Source organism: Garra rufa, chromosome 20 (assembly GCF_049309525.1).
Source record: "Garra rufa chromosome 20, GarRuf1.0, whole genome shotgun sequence".
In the NCBI taxonomy this organism is placed as follows: domain Eukaryota; kingdom Metazoa; phylum Chordata; class Actinopteri; order Cypriniformes; family Cyprinidae; genus Garra; species Garra rufa.
In genome coordinates this window covers 1355264-1381606 of record NC_133380.1, presented here as the reverse complement: position 1 = coordinate 1381606, position 26343 = coordinate 1355264, and the positions used below count along the sequence as shown (strand labels likewise).

Here is a 26343-nt window from a genome sequence, read left to right as displayed (position 1 = left end):
ATTTAGGCCGATTAAAAGCAGTTTGAATAAATGCAATGTGAAATTATGATTTAAATGAAATCAAATAGATGCAAATAGTTATTAATAAACAGGATTTTTTTTTTGACTGACCAATGTGCATAACAAAAAGTTTATTAGTGTAGGTTAAAACTGTGTATTTTAAATGCAAGTGCATTTTAAATGCATAAATATTACACTGCCTATTGCTACACTATATTAGTTAAATGTTATTACTTTTTAAAATTAATATTTTTATTTATCATGACGCATTGAAGTGTTCAAGTGACCGTAAATACATTTATAATGTTACGGCTGGATGGAGCTTAAGTTCTCATGGTTTAATCAGTCAAGTACTTGATTAGTCAAAATGAAGAAATGCACAGGCCTAAACATTCATTTCTGTTTGTTTCGTTTAGTATTTTATTGTTGTTTCTTTTTCTTTATAAGGGAAAAGGCTGGATTTCCTGTTTGTATTTTTATTTTCTGCTCCGTTGGCAACTGTCTGCACAGAAAATGGGGCAGTTAAACACAATAGGGAGTCCAGCTGTGACACACACACACACACACACACACACACACACACACTTCCCTTCACCTCTGTGGGAACAGGCAGTGAGCGTCGTACCCAAGGTCACCACCTCAGCTCCGTTTCCCATGAGGCCATTCTGTGCCCCTGTCTCCCAAAACACTAACCCTAGCTGCACACTCAATACGCCTTAGCTCCTGATTAAAGGAACATTTTGGGTGATTTTTACTTCATTTCTGTGTAATGGTGTCACTTTACACAGACGATTGCCTCTCTGTGTTTCTGAACGAACAGGAAACATGTTACAGTAAATAGAATTACAATAGATGTCTGTCGTAATGAGTGAAGCTTGTATATGTGTTCAGGATCTTACATGAATTAAGGCAAAACCATAGTTATTTCATGCACTGGTTGGTCTTTTTGAATTCGTCTTCAATTACAAGGCCTTTTACTCAAAATGTTTTTTCTCCACCTCAGCAGCTCTTACATACACTAAACTTAACAGTTTTATTCCTATCTATATTCTAAAGGTTTTTACTAAAGGGATTGTTGATAAATAATTTTGTATCATTTTTATAATGTTTTGTTCCTAAAAACATGGCGAAAACATTTTTTTCTGGCTATTGACAGTATTTTCTGATTTATAGCATGATAAAAAGAGAAATCTGAAATCCCCTCAATAAAAATCTTCAGAGTAAAGATGGGAATAAAACTTAAAAAGTTTGATGTATGTAAGTTTGGCTAAAGTAAAACTCTTTAACGATATGAATTGGAATTTAAATCTTTAAATGCAAATAGATAAAGTGTAGTGAATTGACACACTACTTTTGTTTTTCATGCACTGGTAAATTTACAGATTTTGGTCTGTTCTGCTTCCATAACATGTCTTCTTTCAGACTAGCGAAAGGAAAGCATCCAAAATACACATTTAAGCATTTATTTTATTGCATTTGATCTATTTGTGTCTGAAGATTTCAATTCCAATCCATATCTTTAAAGAGATTTTCCTCCACTTCAGCAGCACTTACATACACCATACTTAGCAGTTTTATTCCTGTCTATATTCTGAAGGTTTTTACTGAAGGGATTGTTGATATAAAATTGTGTATCATTTTTATAACGTTTTGTTCCTAAAAATATGGCGAAAAAGTTTTTTTTCTGGCTATTGACAGTATTTTCTGATTTAAAGAGTGATCAAAAGAGAAATCCAAAATCCCTTCAGTAAAAATCTTCAGACTATAGATGGGAATAAAACTGCTAAGTTTGGTGTGTGTAAGTTCTGCTGAAGTGGAGGACAAACTTTTTAAATATTTGGATTGAAACTGAAATTACGTCTTCAGATGCAAATAGTGTGGTAAAAGTGTAGCATTTTTTTCATGCACTGGTCAATTTAGAGATTTTAGTCTGTTTTGCTTCCATAACATGTCTTCTTTCAGACTAGTGAAAGGAAAGCATCCAAAATACACATTTAAGCATTTATTTTATTGCATTTGATCTATTTGTGTCTGAAGATTTCAATTCCAATCCATATCTTTAAAGAGATTTTCCTCCACTTCAGCAGCACTTACATACACCATACTTAGCAGTTTTATTCCTGTCTATATTCTGAAGGTTTTTACTGAAGGGATTGTTGATATAAAATTGTGTATCATTTTTATAACGTTTTGTTCCAAAAAATATGGCGAAAAAGTTTTTTTTCTGGCTATTGACAGTATTTTCTGATTTAAAGAGTGATCAAAAGAGAAATCCAAAATCCCTTCAGTAAAAATCTTCAGACTATAGATGGGAATAAAACTGCTAAGTTTGGTGTGTGTAAGTTCTGCTGAAGTGGAGGACAAACTTTTTAAATATTTGGATTGAAACTGAAATTACGTCTTCAGATGCAAATAGTGTGGTAAAAGTGTAGCATTTTTTTCATGCACTGGTCAATTTAAAGATTTTGGTCTGTTTTGCTTCCATAACATGTCTTCTTTCAGGCTAGTGTATCCAAAATACACATTTAAGCATTTATTTTATTGCATTTGATCTATTTGTGTCTGAAAATTTCAATTCCAATCCATATCTTTAAAGAGATTTTCCTCCACATCAGCCACACTTACCTGCAACAAACTTTACAGATTTATTCCTCTCTATGTTTTGGAGGTTTTTACAGAGGGGATTGTTGATATATAATTTTGTATAATTTTTATCACATTTAGTTCCTAAAAACATGGCAGTATTTTCTTATTTATAGAGGGATAAAAAGAGAATCCTCAGAATCCAAAATCCCCTCAGTAAAAACCTTTAACTCTAGTATGTCAACAAAATCAAACAAGAATTCTGAGCCTGGCTTTATCCAATCTTCAGATTTATTTTCTGGAAATGTTTGCAAATTATGGCAAATAATTGCATATTTAGACATTCCAAGAAACGTGTAATATAAAACAATTGCCTTATGTTTTGTGATTAATCAACCGTGGAAGCCGGTGAGATCGACATTATGAGTCCACCCTGCTTTCCTAGTGTCTTGCTTAAAGTATTGCATATTTATAATTTGCATTAGTGTCTAAATCATCCTATCGAAGTGGAACTGCAGAAACGTTAATGTAACTGTAAACTTTGACCTTCTGTAGGGCGGTTCAGCCATCAGAGCTGGTGGGCAGCGTTTGGACTAAAGAAGACAAGGAGATCAACTCCCCGAACCTGCTGCGAATGATCCGCCACACCACCAACCTCACGCTGTGGTTCGAGAAGTACGGCACACCCTCCTGTGTTTAATTCAAAGATGTGTCACTCACAGGTGTTTGTGGGTTTCTAAAGGTTTCTTTTGTTTCTCAGGTGCATCGTAGAAACGGAGAACGTGGAGGAGCGTGTGTCCGTCATATCACGCATCATTGAGATCCTGCAGGTCTTTCAGGAGCTCAACAACTTCAATGGTGTTCTGGAGGTAGTGAGCGCCATGAACTCATCGCCCGTCTACAGACTCGACCACACCTTTGAGGTGAGCGCGAGTTGTTTAATTAGTAGTGTTGGATTAGTGCAGTTCAGCATGTAACTCATCCTGTGTGTGATTGTATTTCAGCAAATCCCGAGCAGACAGAGGAAGATTCTTGAGGAAGCTCATGAACTCAGCGAAGATCATTATAAGAAGTATCTGGCTAAACTCAGGTCCATCAACCCCCCCTGTGTGCCCTTCTTTGGTACGTTCTTCTTTTTGCAGTTTTTATAGAAGTATAGAAGTATGTTTTTTTTTATAGAAGTACAGTATTTTAAAGAAGTTGCCATGGAATTAAAAAATCTGACAAATTAGACTTTGTTTCTTCTCAAAATTGCAAGGGAAAAAATTCAGACTTAATGTTTTTTTTTTTTCTTTCAAAATTCTGAGTTTACATTTTGAACTTATTTTTTATGTCTTGGAATTCTAAGTTCAAATCTTTCAGTTCTCTTTATATCTTGCAATTCTTTTTTTCCTCAAAATCTGGAATTTATACCTTGCAATTCTGCCTTTTCCAAATTGCAAATTTATATCTCTCAATTCTAAGTTTATATCTTGCAATTCAGTTTAATCATGCAATTTAAAAAAGATAATTGACATTTTATCTTACAAATCAGACTTTGTTTCCTTAAAGTTTCTTCTCAATTCAGTTTAATCATGCAATTCTGACTTTTTCCCTCATAATTGTGAATTTATATCTCGCAAATCTAAGTTTATATCTCACAGTTTTAAGTTTTCAACTCACAGTTGTTTTTATTTCACAATTCTGACTTTGATTCTCAAAATTAAGAATTTTATCTCACAATTTTGTTTATATCTTGCAATTCTGACTTTTTTTCCTCAAAATTAAGTTTCCTTTGTTTCCAGCCTGGAATAAAGAGTAATTGTGACTTTTTATTTTACAATTCAGACTTTCTCAAAGTTCAGATAAGTCAAAAAATTGTGAGAGACGAAGAAAAAAGAGAATTGTAAGATAATTTTTTTTTCTTTTTTTATTCCATGGTGAAAACAAAACAAATTGTGAGATATTAACTTGTATTAACAAAGTGAATCATGAGATAAGTTTGATTTTATTCCATTCTGGAAACGGATTCCTTTGGTTTCTGATGGGATTGTGCGTTTGAGATTGTAATCTGCTCGTTTTAGGGATTTATTTAACGAATATTCTAAAAACTGAGGAGGGAAATCCAGACTTCCTGAAGAGACACGGCAAAGAGCTGATCAACTTCAGCAAACGGCGGAAAGTGGCGGAAATTACTGGAGAAATCCAACAGTACCAGAACCAGCCGTACTGCTTACGAGTGGAAAACGACATACGGGTCAGAAACTCTGTTACACATTAATTACACTCATTTTTAACATCAAGGATGCATTAACTTTATCAAAAGTGTCAGTAAAGACATCTCCATTCAAATAAATGCTGTTGTTTTGAACTTTCTATTCAAAGAATCCTTGAAAACTAAATGAATAACTGAAATAACTCTCAGATTTTTCTTCTGTGGATGTTGCAGAAGTTCTTTGAGAACCTGAACCCGATGGAGGACATGACGGAGAAGGAGTTCGCCGATTATCTGTTCAACAAATCTCTGGAGATTGAGCCGCGTAACACTCGCACGCTGCCTCGATTCGTAAGTCCGCCTCACGCTGAACCCTCATGTACTGTTACACAACACACAGCAGATCCTGACCGCACTCTCACCTCCTGATCTGATCTGATCGCCCGCTCCTGCTTAACTGCTTAAGGATGTGAACCAGAATACTGCTGATTTACAAACTAAGCCAACTGAGTTCTCTTGTGTAACACTGAAACAGCCCAAAACATCACACAGGTGGAACTCTAACACCCTGTCAGACATTGAATCCAGCGTTCATGTTTTGGCTGATTGAGAAAGCCAACTTACTATATAAAAATGCTATTTAAACTTTTACTTTTTCTTTTGAGAAACATGCTAATAACTTGTTAATCATGCTTACATGCTAGTAACATGCTAATTATACTAGAAGCAGACTAGCAACATGCTAGTAACTTGTTAATCATTCTAGAAACATGCTAGCAACTTGCTAATCATGCTAATATCATGCTAGTAACTTGCTAATCATGCTGAAAATATGATAACATACTAGCGACTTGCTAATCATGTTAGAAACATGATCGCAAAATGCCAATCATGCTAATATGCTAGTAACATGCTAATCATGCTTACATGCTAGTAACATGCTAATTATACTAGAAGCAAACTAGTAACATGCTAGTAACTTGTTTATCATTCTAGAAACATGCTAGCAACATGTTAATCATGCTAATAACATGCTAGTAACTTGCTAATCATGCTGAAAATATGATAACATACTAGCGACTTGCTAATCATGTTAGAAACATGATCGTAAAATGCCAATCATGCTAATATGCTAGTAACATGCTAATCATGCTTACATGCTAGTAACATGCTAATTATACTAGAAGCAGACTAGTAACATGCTAGTAACTTGTTTATCATTCTAGAAACATGCTAGCAACATGTTAATCATGCTAATAACATGCTAGTAACTTGCTAATCATGCTGAAAATATGATAACATACTAGCAACTTGCTAATCATGTTAGAAACATGATAGCAAAATGCCAATCATGCTAATATGCTAGTAACATGCTAATCATGCTTACATGCTAGTAACATGCTAATTATACTAGAAGCAGACTAGTAACATGCTAGTAACTTGTTTATCATTCTAGAAACATGTTAACGACTTGTTAATTATGCTAAAATATGATAGCAACATACTAGCAACTTGCTAATCATGCTAGCAACTTGTTAATTTTGTTAAAATATGATAGCAACATACTAGCAACTTGCTAATCATGCTAGCAACTTGCTAATTTTGTTAAAATATGATAGCAACATACTAGCAACTTGTTAATCATGGTAAAAATATGAAAGCAACTTGTTAGAAACATGTTAGCAACTTGTCAATCATGCTAAAAGCAGACTAGCAACATGCTAGTAACTTGTTAATCAATTTAGAAACATGATAATGACTTGCTAATCATGCTAAAACATGTTAGAAACGTTTTAATCATGTTAAAATATGATAGCACCATACTAGCAATTTGCTAATCATTTTAACAACATGTTAGTAACCTGTTAATCATGCTAGAAACTTGTTAGCAACATGTTAATCATGATAAAAACATGTTAGCAACTGGCTAGTCATGCTAGCTACATGTTAATCATGCTAGCAACATGCTAGCTATCGATCTCTGGCAGACTGTATTGTCTTCAAAACATTAAAACTTTAAACTTCAAAGTATTTCAGACTGAAAACAGTCAAACTTAAAACTTAGGACTTTTTAAACTGTTTCAAACATTCTGGTCTGGCTTTCTCAAGCCAACTTAAAGTGGATCTCGACAAACGTTTTTATCTAGTCAGTAAATTCTGTATATGAGTGATGATTTTGTCACGTCGCTCATGTTGTGAATCTAAATCAGGAAGTTTGTTTGTTGAAGTTGTTCTCATTTTGGTGTCCTCCTCTCTCAGCCCAAGAAGTACAGCTGTCCTCTGAAGTCTCCGGGTGTTCGCCCGTCCACCGTCCGCCCAGGAACCATGCGGCACCCGACGCCGCTGCAGAATGAGCCCCGTAAGATCAGCTACAGCCGCATCCCGGACAGCGAGACGGAGAGCAGCGCCGCTTCAGCGCCCAACTCTCCCCGCACCCCGCTGACTCCTCCGCCCGCATCCGCCGCTTCCAGCTCCACTGAGGTCTGCAGTGTGTTCGACTCCCCGCAGGCGCCCTCCAGCCCCTTCCACTCCAGTACGTCTCACACACACACATATGATTCTGAAAGAGTCTCCTCTGCTCACCAAAACTGCTTTTATTTGATAAGAAAACTGTAAAAAATATGAACCATTATTACAATTCAAAATAGCTGTTTTCTGTGTGAATATCTGTTAAACTGTAATTGATTGCTGTCATCAAAGCTAAATTTTCAACATCATTACTCCAGTCTTAATTGTCACATGATTTGTGAGATGAATTGCCTTTTTAATGTTTTATTTTGTGGTGGAAAGAATCTTCCATATAATACAGTATGAAAACAGGGGAAAAATAAAAACTGCATCAGTTGAATACGATGCAATTAGTGCTACATTAAAAATACAAAAATAAGATTATGAGATTAAAGTCAGAATATTACGAGAATAAAGTCAGAATGTTACGAGAATAACGTCAGAATATTACAAGAATAACGTCAGAATGTTACGAGAATAACGTCAGAATATTACGAGAATAACGTCAGAATGTTACGAGAATAGCATCAACATGTTATGAGAATAACGTCAGAATGTTAAGAGAATAGCATCAACATGTTATGAGAATAACGTCAGAATGTTACGAGAATAAAGTTAGAATGTTACGAGAATAACGTCAGAATGTTACGAGAATAACGTCAGAATGTTACGAGAATAACGTCAGAATGTTACGAGAATAAAGTCAGAATGTTACGAGAATAACGTCAGAATATTACAAGAATAGCATCAACATGTTACGAGAATAACATCAGAATGTTACGAGAATAGCATCAACATGTTATGAGAATAACGTCAGAATGTTACGAGAATAAAGTCAGAATGTTACGAGAATAACGTCAGAATGTTACGAGAATAACGTCAGAATATTACAAGAATAGCATCAACATGTTACGAGAATAACGTCGGAATGTTACGAGAATAACGTCAGAATATTACAAGAATAGCATCAACATGTTATGAGAATAACATCAGAATGTTACGAGAATAAAGTCAGAATGTTACGAGAATAAAGTCAGAATGTTACGTGAATAACGTCAGAATATTACAAGAATAGCATCAACATGTTACGAGAATAACGTCAGAATGTTACGAGAATAACGTCAGAATATTACAAGAATAGCATCAACATGTTACGAGAATAACATCAGAATGTTACGAGAATAACGTCAGAATGTTACGAGAATAACGTCAGAATATTACAAGAATAGCATCAACATGTTACAAGAATAACGTCAGAATGTTACGAGAATAGCATCAACATGTTACGAGAATAACGTCAGAATATTACAAGAATAGCATCAACATGTTACGAGAATAACGTCAGAATGTTACGAGAATAACGTCAGAATGTTACGAGAATAACGTCAGAATGTTACGAGAATAGCATCAACATGTTACGAGAATAATGTCAGAATGTTACGAGAATAACGTCAGAATGTTACGAGAATAACATCAACATGTTACGAGAATAACGTCAGAATGTTACGAGAATAACGTCAGAATGTTACGAGAATAACGTCAGAATGTTACGAGAATAACGTCAGAATATTACAAGAATAGCATCAACATGTTACAAGAATAACGTCAGAATGTTACGAGAATAACGTCAGAATGTTACGAGAATAACGTCAGAATGTTACGAGAATAACGTCAGAATGTTATGAGAATAACGTCAGAATATTACAAGAATAGCATCAACATGTTACGAGAATAACGTCAGAATGTTACGAGAATAACGTCAGAATATTACAAGAATAGCATCAACATGTTACAAGAATAACGTCAGAATGTTACAAGAATAACGTCAGAATATTACAAGAATAGCATCAACATGTTACAAGAATAACGTCAGAATGTTACGAGAATAACGTCAGAATGTTACGAGAATAACGTCAGAATGTTACGAGAATAGCATCAACATGTTACGAGAATAACGTCAGAATGTTACGAGAATAACGTCAGAATGTTACGAGAATAACGTCAGAATGTTACGAGAATAACGTCAGAATATTACAAGAATAGCATCAACATGTTACAAGAATAACGTCAGAATGTTACGAGAATAGCATCAACATGTTACGAGAATAACGTCAGAATGTTACGAGAATAACGTCAGAATGTTACGAGAATAACGTCAGAATGTTACGAGAATAACGTCAGAATATTACAAGAATAGCATCAACATGTTACAAGAATAACGTCAGAATGTTACGAGAATAGCATCAACGTTACGAGAATAACGTCAGAATATTACAAGAATAGCATCAACATGTTACGAGAATAACGTCAGAATGTTACGAGAATAACGTCAGAATGTTACGAGAATAACGTCAGAATGTTACGAGAATAGCATCAACATGTTACGAGAATAATGTCAGAATGTTACGAGAATAACGTCAGAATGTTACGAGAATAACATCAACATGTTACGAGAATAACGTCAGAATGTTACGAGAATAACGTCAGAATGTTACGAGAATAACGTCAGAATGTTACGAGAATAACGTCAGAATATTACAAGAATAGCATCAACATGTTACAAGAATAACGTCAGAATGTTACGAGAATAACGTCAGAATGTTACGAGAATAACGTCAGAATGTTATGAGAATAACGTCAGAATATTACAAGAATAGCATCAACATGTTACGAGAATAACGTCAGAATGTTACGAGAATAACGTCAGAATGTTACGAGAATAACGTCAGAATGTTACGAGAATAACGTCAGAATGTTACGAGAATAGCATCAACATGTTACGAGAATAACGTCAGAATGTTACGAGAATAACGTCAGAATGTTACGAGAATAACGTCAGAATGTTACGAGAATAACGTCAGAATGTTACGAGAATAGCATCAACATGTTACGAGAATAATGTCAGAATGTTACGAGAATAACGTCAGAATGTTACGAGAATAACATCAACATGTTACGAGAATAACGTCAGAATGTTACGAGAATAACGTCAGAATGTTACGAGAATAACATCAACATGTTACGAGAATAACGTCAGAATATTACAAGAATAGCATCAACATGTTACGAGAATAACGTCAGAATGTTACGAGAATAACGTCAGAATGTTACGAGAATAACGTCAGAATATTACAAGAATAGCATCAACATGTTACGAGAATAACGTCAGAATGTTACGAGAATAACGTCAGAATGTTACGAGAATAACGTCAGAATATTACAATAGCATCAACATGTTACGAGAATAACGTCAGAATGTTACGAGAATAACGTCAGAATGTTACGAGAATAACGTCAGAATGTTACGAGAATAACGTCAGAATGTTACGAGAATAACGTCAGAATGTTACGAGAATAACGTCAGAATGTTACGAGAATAGCATCAACATGTTACGAGAATAACGTCAGAATGTTACGAGAATAACGTCAGAATGTTACGAGAATAACGTCAGAATGTTACGAGAATAACGTCAGAATGTTACGAGAATAGCATCAACATGTTACGAGATTAGCATCAACATGTTACGAGAATAATGTCAGAATGTTACGAGAATAACGTCAGAATGTTACGAGAATAACATCAACATGTTACGAGAATAACGTCAGAATGTTACGAGAATAACGTCAGAATGTTACGAGAATAACGTCAGAATGTTACGAGAATAGCATCAACATGTTACGAGATTAGCATCAACATGTTACGAGAATAATGTCAGAATGTTACGAGAATAACGTCAGAATGTTACGAGAATAACATCAACATGTTACGAGAATAACGTCAGAATGTTACGAGAATAACGTCAAAATGTTACGAGAATAACGTCAGAATATTACAAGAATAGCATCAACATGTTACAAGAATAACGTCAGAATGTTACGAGAATAACGTCAGAATGTTACGAGAATAACGTCAGAATGTTACGAGAATAACGTCAGAATGTTACGAGAATAGCATCAACATGTTACGAGAATAACATCAGAATGTTACGAGAATAACGTCAGAATGTTACGAGAATAACGTCAGAATATTACAAGAATAGCATCAACATGTTACAAGAATAACGTCAGAATGTTACGAGAATAGCATCAACATGTTACGAGAATAACGTCAGAATATTACAAGAATAGCATCAACATGTTACGAGAATAACGTCAGAATGTTACGAGAATAACGTCAGAATGTTACGAGAATAACGTCAGAATGTTACGAGAATAGCATCAACATGTTACGAGAATAATGTCAGAATGTTACGAGAATAACGTCAGAATGTTACGAGAATAACGTCAGAATGTTACGAGAATAACATCAACATGTTACGAGAATAACGTCAGAATGTTACGAGAATAACGTCAGAATGTTACGAGAATAACGTCAGAATGTTACGAGAATAACGTCAGAATATTACAAGAATAGCATCAACATGTTACAAGAATAACGTCAGAATGTTATGAGAATAACGTCAGAATGTTACGAGAATAACGTCAGAATGTTACGAGAATAACGTCAGAATGTTATGAGAATAACGTCAGAATATTACAAGAATAGCATCAACATGTTACGAGAATAACGTCAGAATGTTACGAGAATAACGTCAGAATATTACAAGAATAGCATCAACATGTTACAAGAATAACGTCAGAATGTTACAAGAATAACGTCAGAATATTACAAGAATAGCATCAACATGTTACAAGAATAACGTCAGAATGTTACGAGAATAACGTCAGAATGTTACGAGAATAACGTCAGAATGTTACGAGAATAGCATCAACATGTTACGAGAATAACGTCAGAATGTTACGAGAATAACGTCAGAATGTTACGAGAATAACGTCAGAATGTTACGAGAATAACGTCAGAATATTACAAGAATAGCATCAACATGTTACAAGAATAACGTCAGAATGTTACGAGAATAGCATCAACATGTTACGAGAATAACGTCAGAATGTTACGAGAATAACGTCAGAATGTTACGAGAATAACGTCAGAATGTTACGAGAATAGCATCAACATGTTACGAGAATAATGTCAGAATGTTACGAGAATAACGTCAGAATGTTACGAGAATAACATCAACATGTTACGAGAATAACGTCAGAATGTTACGAGAATAACGTCAGAATGTTACGAGAATAACATCAACATGTTACGAGAATAACGTCAGAATATTACAAGAATAGCATCAACATGTTACGAGAATAACGTCAGAATGTTACGAGAATAACGTCAGAATGTTACGAGAATAACGTCAGAATATTACAAGAATAGCATCAACATGTTACGAGAATAACGTCAGAATGTTACGAGAATAACGTCAGAATGTTACGAGAATAACGTCAGAATATTACAATAGCATCAACATGTTACGAGAATAACGTCAGAATGTTACGAGAATAACGTCAGAATGTTACGAGAATAACGTCAGAATGTTACGAGAATAACGTCAGAATGTTACGAGAATAACGTCAGAATGTTACGAGAATAACGTCAGAATGTTACGAGAATAGCATCAACATGTTACGAGAATAACGTCAGAATGTTACGAGAATAACGTCAGAATGTTACGAGAATAACGTCAGAATGTTACGAGAATAACGTCAGAATGTTACGAGAATAGCATCAACATGTTACGAGATTAGCATCAACATGTTACGAGAATAATGTCAGAATGTTACGAGAATAACGTCAGAATGTTACGAGAATAACATCAACATGTTACGAGAATAACGTCAGAATGTTACGAGAATAACGTCAGAATGTTACGAGAATAACGTCAGAATGTTACGAGAATAGCATCAACATGTTACGAGATTAGCATCAACATGTTACGAGAATAATGTCAGAATGTTACGAGAATAACGTCAGAATGTTACGAGAATAACATCAACATGTTACGAGAATAACGTCAGAATGTTACGAGAATAACGTCAAAATGTTACGAGAATAACGTCAGAATATTACAAGAATAGCATCAACATGTTACAAGAATAACGTCAGAATGTTACGAGAATAACGTCAGAATGTTACGAGAATAACGTCAGAATGTTACGAGAATAACGTCAGAATGTTACGAGAATAGCATCAACATGTTACGAGAATAACATCAGAATGTTACGAGAATAACGTCAGAATGTTACGAGAATAACGTCAGAATATTACAAGAATAGCATCAACATGTTACGAGAATAACGTCAGAATGTTACGAGAATAACGTCAGAATGTTACGAGAATAACGTCAGAATGTTACGAGAATAGCATCAACATGTTACGAGAATAACGTCAGAATGTTACGAGAATAACGTCAGAATGTTACGAGAATAACGTCAGAATGTTACGAGAATAGCATCAACATGTTACGAGATTAGCATCAACATGTTACGAGAATAATGTCAGAATGTTACGAGAATAACGTCAGAATGTTACGAGAATAACATCAACATGTTACGAGAATAACGTCAGAATGTTACGAGAATAACGTCAAAATGTTACGAGAATAACGTCAGAATATTACAAGAATAGCATCAACATGTTACAAGAATAACGTCAGAATGTTACGAGAATAACGTCAGAATGTTACGAGAATAACGTCAGAATGTTACGAGAATAACGTCAGAATGTTACGAGAATAGCATCAACATGTTACGAGAATAACATCAGAATGTTACGAGAATAACGTCAGAATGTTACGAGAATAACGTCAGAATATTACAAGAATAGCATCAACATGTTACAAGAATAACGTCAGAATGTTACGAGAATAGCATCAACATGTTACGAGAATAACGTCAGAATATTACAAGAATAGCATCAACATGTTACGAGAATAACGTCAGAATGTTACGAGAATAACGTCAGAATGTTACGAGAATAACGTCAGAATGTTACGAGAATAGCATCAACATGTTACGAGAATAATGTCAGAATGTTACGAGAATAACGTCAGAATGTTACGAGAATAACGTCAGAATGTTACGAGAATAACATCAACATGTTACGAGAATAACGTCAGAATGTTACGAGAATAACGTCAGAATGTTACGAGAATAACGTCAGAATGTTACGAGAATAACGTCAGAATATTACAAGAATAGCATCAACATGTTACAAGAATAACGTCAGAATGTTATGAGAATAACGTCAGAATGTTACGAGAATAACGTCAGAATGTTACGAGAATAACGTCAGAATGTTATGAGAATAACGTCAGAATATTACAAGAATAGCATCAACATGTTACGAGAATAACGTCAGAATGTTACGAGAATAACGTCAGAATATTACAAGAATAGCATCAACATGTTACAAGAATAACGTCAGAATGTTACAAGAATAACGTCAGAATATTACAAGAATAGCATCAACATGTTACAAGAATAACGTCAGAATGTTACGAGAATAACGTCAGAATGTTACGAGAATAACGTCAGAATGTTACGAGAATAGCATCAACATGTTACGAGAATAACGTCAGAATGTTACGAGAATAACGTCAGAATGTTACGAGAATAACGTCAGAATGTTACGAGAATAACGTCAGAATATTACAAGAATAGCATCAACATGTTACAAGAATAACGTCAGAATGTTACGAGAATAGCATCAACATGTTACGAGAATAACGTCAGAATGTTACGAGAATAACGTCAGAATGTTACGAGAATAACGTCAGAATGTTACGAGAATAACGTCAGAATATTACAAGAATAGCATCAACATGTTACAAGAATAACGTCAGAATGTTACGAGAATAGCATCAACGTTACGAGAATAACGTCAGAATATTACAAGAATAGCATCAACATGTTACGAGAATAACGTCAGAATGTTACGAGAATAACGTCAGAATGTTACGAGAATAACGTCAGAATGTTACGAGAATAGCATCAACATGTTACGAGAATAATGTCAGAATGTTACGAGAATAACGTCAGAATGTTACGAGAATAACATCAACATGTTACGAGAATAACGTCAGAATGTTACGAGAATAACGTCAGAATGTTACGAGAATAACGTCAGAATGTTACGAGAATAACGTCAGAATATTACAAGAATAGCATCAACATGTTACAAGAATAACGTCAGAATGTTACGAGAATAACGTCAGAATGTTACGAGAATAACGTCAGAATGTTATGAGAATAACGTCAGAATATTACAAGAATAGCATCAACATGTTACGAGAATAACGTCAGAATGTTACGAGAATAACGTCAGAATGTTACGAGAATAACGTCAGAATGTTACGAGAATAACGTCAGAATGTTACGAGAATAGCATCAACATGTTACGAGAATAACGTCAGAATGTTACGAGAATAACGTCAGAATGTTACGAGAATAACGTCAGAATGTTACGAGAATAACGTCAGAATGTTACAAGAATAGCATCAACATGTTACGAGAATAACGTCAGAATGTTACGAGAATAACGTCAGAATGTTACGAGAATAACGTCAGAATGTTACGAGAATAGCATCAACATGTTACGAGAATAATGTCAGAATGTTACGAGAATAACGTCAGAATGTTACGAGAATAACATCAACATGTTACGAGAATAACGTCAGAATGTTACGAGAATAACGTCAGAATGTTACGAGAATAACATCAACATGTTACGAGAATAACGTCAGAATATTACAAGAATAGCATCAACATGTTACGAGAATAACGTCAGAATGTTACGAGAATAACGTCAGAATGTTACGAGAATAACGTCAGAATATTACAAGAATAGCATCAACATGTTACGAGAATAACGTCAGAATGTTACGAGAATAACGTCAGAATGTTACGAGAATAACGTCAGAATATTACAAGAATAGCATCAACATGTTACGAGAATAACGTCAGAATGTTACGAGAATAACGTCAGAATGTTACGAGAATAACGTCAGAATGTTACGAGAATAACGTCAGAATGTTACGAGAATAACGTCAGAATGTTACGAGAATAGCATCAACATGTTACGAGAATAACGTCAGAATGTTACGAGAATAACGTCAGAATGTTACGAGAATAACGTCAGAATGTTACGAGAATAACGTCAGAATGTTACGAGAATAGCATCAACATGTTACGAGATTAGCATCAACATGTTACGAGAATAATGTCAGAATGTTACGAGAATAACGTCAGAATGTTACGAGAATAACATCAACATGTTACGAGAATAACGTCAGAATGTTACGAGAATAACGTCAGAATGTTACGAGAATAACGTCAGAATGTTACGAGAATAGCATCAACATGTTACGAGATTAGCATCAACATGTTACGAGAATAATGTCAGAATGTTACGAGAATAACGTCAGAATGTTACGAGAATAACATCAACATGTTACGAGAATAACGTCAGAATGTTACGAGAATAACGTCAAAATGTTACGAGAATAACGTCAGAATATTACAAGAATAGCATCAACATGTTACAAGAATAACGTCAGAATGTTACGAGAATAACGTCAGAATGTTACGAGAATAACGTCAGAATGTTACGAGAATAACGTCAGAATGTTACGAGAATAACGTCAGAATATTACAAGAATAGCATCAACATGTTACAAGAATAACGTCAGAATGTTACGAGAATAACGTCAGAATGTTACGAGAATAGCATCAACATGTTACAAGAATAACGTCAGAATGTTACGAGAATAACGTCAGAATGTTACGAGAATAGCATCAACATGTTACAAGAATAACGTCAAAATGTTACGAGAATAACGTCAGAATATTACAAGAATAGCATCAACATGTTACAAGAATAACGTCAGAATGTTACGAGAATAACGTCAGAATGTTACGAGAATAACGTCAGAATGTTACGAGAATAGCATCAACATGTTACGAGAATAATGTCAGAATGTTACGAGAATAACGTCAGAATGTTACGAGAATAACATCAACATGTTACGAGAATAACGTCAGAATGTTACGAGAATAACGTCAGAATGTTACGAGAATAACATCAACATGTTACGAGAATAACGTCAGAATATTACAAGAATAGCATCAACATGTTACGAGAATAACGTCAGAATGTTACGAGAATAACGTCAGAATGTTACGAGAATAACGTCAGAATATTACAAGAATAGCATCAACATGTTACGAGAATAACGTCAGAATGTTACGAGAATAACGTCAGAATGTTACGAGAATAACGTCAGAATATTACAAGAATAGCATCAACATGTTACGAGAATAACGTCAGAATGTTACGAGAATAACGTCAGAATGTTACGAGAATAACGTCAGAATGTTACGAGAATAACGTCAGAATGTTACGAGAATAACGTCAGAATGTTACGAGAATAGCATCAACATGTTACGAGAATAACGTCAGAATGTTACGAGAATAACGTCAGAATGTTACGAGAATAACGTCAGAATGTTACGAGAATAACGTCAGAATGTTACGAGAATAGCATCAACATGTTACGAGATTAGCATCAACATGTTACGAGAATAATGTCAGAATGTTACGAGAATAACGTCAGAATGTTACGAGAATAACATCAACATGTTACGAGAATAACGTCAGAATGTTACGAGAATAACGTCAGAATGTTACGAGAATAACGTCAGAATGTTACGAGAATAGCATCAACATGTTACGAGATTAGCATCAACATGTTACGAGAATAATGTCAGAATGTTACGAGAATAACGTCAGAATGTTACGAGAATAACATCAACATGTTACGAGAATAACGTCAGAATGTTACGAGAATAACGTCAAAATGTTACGAGAATAACGTCAGAATATTACAAGAATAGCATCAACATGTTACAAGAATAACGTCAGAATGTTACGAGAATAACGTCAGAATGTTACGAGAATAACGTCAGAATGTTACGAGAATAACGTCAGAATATTACAAGAATAGCATCAACATGTTACAAGAATAACGTCAGAATGTTACGAGAATAACGTCAGAATGTTACGAGAATAGCATCAACATGTTACAAGAATAACGTCAGAATGTTACGAGAATAACGTCAGAATGTTACGAGAATAGCATCAACATGTTACAAGAATAACGTCAAAATGTTACGAGAATAACGTCAGAATATTACAAGAATAGCATCAACATGTTACAAGAATAACGTCAGAATGTTACGAGAATAACGTCAGAATGTTACGAGAATAACGTCAGAATGTTACGAGAATAGCATCAACATGTTACGAGAATAACGTCAGAAAACTGCAGTTTTACATTGTAAAAATATTTTAATGTTTTTCCTGTTTTTATTTTATTTTTAATCAAATAAATGCAGCCTTTGTGAGCAGAAGTGTATTATTATTAATATGAAATCACAAGATGTGAGTTTAGTCCAGTTAGTTTGGACAGTAGTGAGTAGTCCATAGTATATATTTTCTGATTTAATAATAATTGTGACAAACCCTCCTCGTCTGCTATTGGTCAGACACACAGATAAGCCCCACCCTAAACTCTCCCCATTGGTTGAGTCAGTGTTCAGTTGTAGTTCTCCAGTGATGAGAATGTAGGATCAGTGTGTGGAAATGGTGGCTGTAGACCAGTCTGTCACCTTCTCTTGTGTTTCTCTCTGCTTCCTGACAGACAGCGACACTATATTCGCTCCGGTGTCTCTGCCGCACGGGCCACGTTAGTATCTTAGCGTCTCTCATGTGGTCCACCCATGCGTCTGTGCCGTGTGTCTGACTGTGTGTGTAACGTCTGTCCTCCGGTGGCTTCGGTCACATCTGAGTCTCCACAGACCGCTCTTGCATGTTCAGGCCGGTGTTGATCATGTGACGTGTTTCCCAGCATCCTCTGTGTCTGGTGTCACGGCTGTAGTGATTTCATCAGCCTGTGTTTGTGTCTCTCAGGATCTTCTTCGGTGTCGTCTATGATAAGTTTCCTTCGGAATGACGACCCTCCCGTTCCTCCGCCCATCCCGCCCCGCCGCCGGCCCGAATCTGCTCCTGCCGAATCGTCGCCCTCGAAGGTGGGTCAATGCAAGTCAATGGGAACAGAAAATGTTTTGTTAACAACTTTCTTTAAAAAAATTAGAAGATACTTTGAAGAAACTAAAAATTATATTTTGAAGAACGTTTGGATCCAAACAGCTGGTGGTACCCATTCACATCCATGGTATTTTTGTCCATATGATAAAAGTCAGTGGGAACAGAAAACGTTTTGTTAACAACATTCTTCAGAATAATTAGAAGCACCCAAAAATTATATTTTGAAAAATGTAGGGAACCAAACAGCTGATGGTACCCATTCACATCCAGAGTATTTTTTGTCCATATAACGGTCAAGTCATAAGTCAGTGGGAACCAAAAACATTTTGTTAACAACATTTTTCAAAATAATTAGAAGAAAATAGAAGAACCCAAAAATTATATTTTGAAGAATGTTGGGAACCAAACATCTGACGGTACCCATTCACATCTGTAATATTTTTGCCCATATAATGGAAATCAATAGGAACCAAAAACATTTAAACAACATTCTTCAAAATATTTAGAAGATACTAACCTGCCGAATCGTCGCCCTCGAAGGTGTCTGAATCCATCTTTACGTTCAGTGTTTGGTTTCTGTATTGTCTAGAGACTCTAGGCAATAATTGATTTAACAGAATTAGAGTTATATTCATCTTCAGTCTCTGGACAGGATAAAAGGAGCATCTGGCACAGCTAAAATAATGGAACATCATGCTTACTTTTTAAAAATGCATTACCATTTCACAATTATAGAAATATATATGTATTTTTATGAAATATATGAATTTTAAATTATGAGAATAAATTCAAAATATTAAAAGAATAAAGTCAAAATATTTTGAGAAAAAAAGTTTATTCTCATAATTCTGACTTTTTCTCGAAATATTTTGACTTTATTCTCCTAATTTAAATTTTATTCTTGAAATATTTAAACTTTATTCTCATAATTTTTACTCTATTTTTAAAATGTTCATTTAATTTGGACTTTTTTCTCATGATTTTGTTCTCATAATTTTGACTTTATTCTTGTAATTTCAACTTTATTCTCGAAATATTCCGACTTCATTCTTATAATTTTGACTTCATTCTCATAATTTTGACTTTATTCATGAAATATTTTGACGTTATTCTCATAATTTTGACTGTTTTTATTTGAAATATTTTGAGAATAAAGTCTAAATATTATGACTTTAATCTCGTAATCAGATTTTTTTTTTTTTTTTTTTTTTATACATGGCACTAAAATGCTACTTGATTTGGACACAGAATAAAAATAAAAAGGTAATTGCGACTTTTTATCTTAAAATGTTGAATTTTTTCTTGCAATTTCTTTCCGATTTATATCTCATGATTCTAAAAAATAAAGTCAGAATCGCAGATATAAACTCTGAGAAGAAATGTGAGGAGAAAGTGACAAAAAGCTTTTTGCAAGAAAAAAAAAAGAGGAAAACTCAATTCTAGGAAAATATATAAAAGATATCTAAAAGTCAAATTTGAAATGCGACAAAAATAAAGTTGATTTGTAAGATGAAAAGTCACATTTACCTTTTTAATGTTTTATTCTGTGGTGGAAACAAGTATATACTATGGTTTAAAACAGGAAAAATAAAAACACTTTGGCAGCATCTGTTCCTTATAAATTAAATTTTTCTCATGTTAAAAGTCATTGCACAGACATTTTTGTAACATGCTTTTCAAATATCTAAAATGAGTCTAAAATGATATTTAAGATATTACATTTTTTCCCATTAACTGAAATATCAGACTGGACTTGTCTCTTTTTAATAAAGAAAAATGTAATTGTTCAAGTTCAAATTCTTTCTAGACATGTGATATTTTCAAGCGCCGCTTGTGACGCGTCGTGTGTTGATGCGTTTCAGATGATGTCGAAGCACCTGGACAGTCCTCCTGCGATCCCGCCGCGTCAGCCCACCACCAAGGTGTACTCGCCCCGCTACTCGCTCACGGAGCCGCCCGACAGCCCGCCCACCCTGCCGCCGCGGGAGCCCGTGCGGACGCCGGACGCCTTCTCGAGCTCCCCGCTGCACCTGCAGCCTCCTCCGCAGGGCCGCCGCTCCGAACTGAGCCAGACCTTCTTCCCGCCGTCCCCCTTCAGCCCTCACCCGCCGCAGACGCCCTCGCCGCTGGGCCCCCGCAAACACCTGCCGCCCGCCCTGGACTGCGAGCCGCAGCAGGGAGCCGCCGGACCCCCGGTCCCACCGCGCCAGAGCACGTCACAGTCGCCCATCCCCAAACTACCGCCCAAGACCTACAAGAGGGAGACGGCTCATCCGTCGGTCCACCGCGACGGCCCGCCGCTCCTGGAGAACGCAAACCCCTCGTAGAGCGACGACGGACGCGCTTACAGACAGTGTTGGAGACTAAACGAAAACAGACGAAAACAACATGTGCCCTTAAAGGGACAGTTCACCTGAAAATGAGAATTCTGTCGTCAGTTACTCTCCCTCAAGCTGTTCCACACCTGTGTGAGTTTCTTTGTTCTGCTGAACACAAAATATTATATTTTAAAGAGTGTGGGGAATCAAACAGTTGACGGTACCCATTGACTCCCATAGTATTTAATGGAAGTCAGTGGGAACAGAAAATGAATATTCTTCTAAAAAAATTTGAAGATACTTAGAGGAACCTGAAAATTGTATTTTGAAGAACGTTTGGAACCAAACAGCTGGTGGTACCCATTCACATCCATTGTATTTTTGTCCATATGATTAAAGTCAATGAGAACCAAAAACGTTTTGTTAACAACATTCTTCAAAATAATTAGAAGATGCTTAGAATAACCCGAAATTTATATTTTGAAGACTGTTGGGAACCAAACTGTTGGTGGTACCCATTCACATCCATAGTATTTTTGTCCATATGATGAAAGTAAATGAGAACTGAAAATGTTTTGTTAACAGCATTCTTCAAAATAATTAGAAGATGCTTAGAAGAACACAAAATTTATATTTTGAAGAAAGTTGGGAATCAAACAGTTGACGGTACCCATTGACTCCCATAGTATTTAATGGAAGTCAATGGGAACAGAAAATGAATATTCTTCTAAAAAAAATTTTAAGATATTTAGAAGAACCTAAAAATTGTATTTTGAAGAACGTTTGGAACCAAACAGCTGGTGGTACCCATTCACATCCATTGTATTTTTGTCCATATGATTAAAGTCAATGAGAACCAAAAACGTTTTGTTAACAACATTCTTCAAAATAATTAGAAGATGCTTAGAATAACCCGAAATTTATATTTTGAAGACTGTTGGGAACCAAACTGTTGGTGGTACCCATTCACATCCATAGTATTTTTGTCCATATGATGAAAGTAAATGAGAACTGAAAATGTTTTGTTAACAGCATTCTTCAAAATAATTAGAAGATGCTTAGAAGAACACAAAATTTATATTTTGAAGAAAGTTGGGAATCAAACAGTTGACGGTACCCATTGACTCCCATAGTATTTAATGGAAGTCAATGGGAACAGAAAATGAATATTCTTCTAAAAAAATTTGAAGATACTTAGAAGAACCTAAAAATTGTATTTTGAAGAACGTTTGGAACCAAACAGCTGGTGGTACCCATTCACATCCATTGTATTTTTGTCCATATGATTAAAGTCAATGAGAACCAAAAAAGTTTTGTTAACAACATTCTTCAAAATAATTAGAAGATGCTTAGAAGAACTCAAAATTTATATTTTGAAGAAAGTTGGGAACCAAACTGTTGACGGTACCCATTGACTCCCATAGTATTTTTGTTCATATGATGAAAGTCAATGGGAACCGAATATGTTTTGTTAACAACATTCTTCAGAATAATTAAAAGATACTTAAAAGAACCCGAAAAGGATATTTTGAAGAAAGTTGGGAACCAAACAGATGATGGTACCTGTTCACATCCATAGTATTTTTTTTTGTCCATATAATGGAAATTAATAGGAACCAAAACATTTTGTTAACAACATTCTTTAGAATAATTAAAATATGTTAAGAATAAACCAAAATTGATATTTTGAAGAACGTTGGGAACCAAACAGATGATGGTACCTGTTCACATCCATAGTATTTTTTGCCCATATAATGGAAATCAGTGTGAACCAAAAACATTTAAACATTTTTCAAAATATTTGAAAGATACTTAGAAGAACCCAAAAATTATGTTTTGAAGAATGTTGGGAACCAAATAGCTGACGGTACCCATTCACATCCATAGTATTTTTGACCATATAATGGAAATCAGTGGGAATCAAAAACATTTTGTTAACAATGTTCTTCAAAATAATTATAAGATGCTTAGAAGAACACAAAAATGATGTTTTGAAGAATGTTGGGAGCCAAACAGCTGATGGTACCCATTCACATCCATAGTATTTTTGTCCATATAATGGAAATCAGTGGGAACCAAAACTGCTTACCAATGTTTTTCAAAATATTTAGAAGACATTTAGAAGAACACAAAAGATTATATTTTGAGAAATTTGAGACAATTGATGGTACCCATTGACTTCCATAGTATTTTTGGTCCATATAATGGAAGTCAATGGTAACTGAAATTGTTTTGTTACCAACATTCTTTAAAAAGTGTTTGAGTTCTACGAAGTGTTTTTTAAATATTTTAAAGAATGTAAGTAACATAACGCTTGATCGTACCCATTGACTTTTTCTATAGTATTTTTGTCCATATATTGGAAGTCAATGGAAAGCCAAATCGTTTTGTTACCAGCTTTCTTCAATATAATTAAAAGTCATTTAGAAGAACCAAAAATATATATTTTGAAGATAATTTTGGTACCCATTCACCTCCATTTATACATTTTCTCCATATAATGGAAGGCAGTGGGGGCCCATCAACTATTTGATTAACATTCTTCAAAATATCTCTTATATGTTCCTCCAAGTGTCTTTGAAACATCAACTTCCATGCTCTTGAAGTCAATGGCTACCGTCAACTTTTTGGTTCCAAACATTCTTCAAAATATCTTCTTTTGTGCTGAACAGAAGAAACAAACTCAAACCGACATGAAAATGAGTAAATGACAGAAGTTGAATTTTGGGTGAGCCGTCCCTTTAAAATCGTCCTTCCGAGACGACGATTGTGTTTCCATAAAGTGCAAATCACGCCCGTTCGGGACTCTCTGTATTGTTTTTTTGTCTTTCGTGTAGCTGTTTTGTCTCATGTTCGATTCATTTCATGGCTTGGTTGGTTTTGAGCAGTCGTTCGGCTGATTGTCCTCCTGAACGCAGACTGAGAAACAAACACAAACGAACGAACGAGCCTGCTGGATGACAGACTAAACGGAGCGGCTCTTCTGGTGACGGAGAGCGTTCTGCGGATTGTTTCCGGTGCCGAGAGCGTCTGCTAAAGGGACTGCGGACGCCGCTGATGTTCTAGACTCGCTGGTGAGCCAGTAGACTGAAGAGTACCGGCAGTTTAAGGTACCCTCACACCAAAGAGGTACTGGAGAAACCTTCAAGAAACACACCTGATTGTCCTGTATGTGTTAGAACTTTTATTTTCTCAATCATTTCTTGTTTTGCCAATAAGTATGTAAAGATGAAACGATCGCCTTCTTAAAACAAGGGAATAAAAGTGTTTCTACCACTGTATGCCAAACGCTAGCCCTGAGAACGTCTCTCTTCTCTTCACTGCTGAGATGCTGGAGTTCATGTCACGTGTTTCTGTAATGGTTCAACACGGGTCACTTGCTGAAAACAGCATTTGGGATATCCTTATGAAAATTAACCATGGTTTTGTTATAGTAAAACTGTAGTAACCATTGTTTTTTGGCATATTGACTACCATTTGTATAACCACACTTTTACTGCAAATACCATGGTTAAACTATGGTTAGTGTTGCAAAGTCTAGCTAAAAAAAATGCTAATTTGTAGTTTAATTGGTATAGTATATAGTTTTGGTTTAATTTGTAGTGAAACAATGGTTCAATTTCATAAGGGTATTGTCATTTTCATACATAAAATCGATATTTTACAGTCACTAATGCACCTTAATCATAAACAAATCTGAGAGTCGATCTAGATGAGGACATGGAAATCATGCAGTTTTGTTCATCCTTAAATAGTGAAAACTGCATCTCTATATTCATCCTATGTCTTCTTAAGGTGAAAAAAACATGGTTTTGTGGTAAAACTGGTTAGACAAAAAAAAAGAAACATTAGCGAGTCAGTTTCTAAGCTCCGATCTGAATCAAATGATTCACAAACCCCCTCCAAAAGTGCGATCTGAATCAAATGATTCGCAAGTCTGCTCCAAATGATTCGCAAGTCCGCTCCAAAGCTCCTATCTGAATCAAATGATTCACAAACCCCCTCCAAAAGTGCGATCTGAATCAAATGATTCGCAAGTCTGCTCCAAATGATTCGCAAGTCCGCTCCAAAGCTCCTATCTGAATCAAATGATTCACAAACCCCCTCCAAAAGTGCGATCTGAATCAAATGATTCGCAAGTCTGCTCCAAATGATTCGCAAGTCCGCTCCAAAGCTCCTATCTGAATCAAATGATTCACAAACCCCCTCCAAAAGTGCGATCTGAATCAAATGATTCGCAAGTCTGCTCCAAATGATTCGCAAGTCCGCTCCAAAGCTCCTATCTGAATCAAATGATTCACAAACCCCCTCCAAAAGTGCGATCTGAATCAAATGATTCGCAAGTCCGCTCCAAAGCTCCTATCTGAATCAAATGATTCACAAACCCCCTCCAAAGCTGCGATCTGAATCAAATGATTCGCGAACCCATTCAGATCGGGACTTTGGATTCCCGAAACCCAGCCTGGAGTTCTGATCTGAATCAAATGGTTTGTAATACGCGATCTGAGGAGCACTCTGTTTCAAAAAGCTCCGTTCACCCATCACAACACATGCCTTTAAAATCATTACAAGCGATGTCGAAAATTAGTGACTGTTTTAATCTGGTTTTTGCAAGTGAATCACTTCAACTGAATGAAGTCACTAGTTTGAATCAGAGCAGTTTCAGCGTAAATGACTCAATTGATTCGGTTCATCTGTTCCTCCGCTTTTCGCGTCTTCAGTCATGTTTACACGACAC

The 26343-nt window shown here is 35.4% G+C and overlaps 1 protein-coding gene across 2 annotated transcripts in view; it reads left to right on the top strand.

Moving 5' to 3' along the window:
- sos1 (son of sevenless homolog 1 (Drosophila)) overlaps nucleotides 1–24898 on the top strand; it is a 59787-nt gene extending 34889 nt beyond the window's left edge. Inside the window, exons 16-24 of one of the 2 annotated variants that reach the window (XM_073825295.1) lie at nucleotides 3139–3258; nucleotides 3344–3506; nucleotides 3588–3705; nucleotides 4647–4819; nucleotides 5012–5128; nucleotides 7037–7310; nucleotides 18881–18925; nucleotides 19150–19268; nucleotides 21150–24898. In XM_073825295.1, the coding sequence (XP_073681396.1) occupies nucleotides 3139–3258; nucleotides 3344–3506; nucleotides 3588–3705; nucleotides 4647–4819; nucleotides 5012–5128; nucleotides 7037–7310; nucleotides 18881–18925; nucleotides 19150–19268; nucleotides 21150–21614 (1594 nt within the window). In that variant the 3' untranslated portion in view covers nucleotides 21615–24898. The remainder of the gene's footprint in view (nucleotides 1–3138; nucleotides 3259–3343; nucleotides 3507–3587; nucleotides 3706–4646; nucleotides 4820–5011; nucleotides 5129–7036; nucleotides 7311–18880; nucleotides 18926–19149; nucleotides 19269–21149) is intronic. The other variant, XM_073825296.1, reaches the window with a different exon arrangement.
- Nucleotides 24899–26343: the final 1445 nt, after the last annotated feature.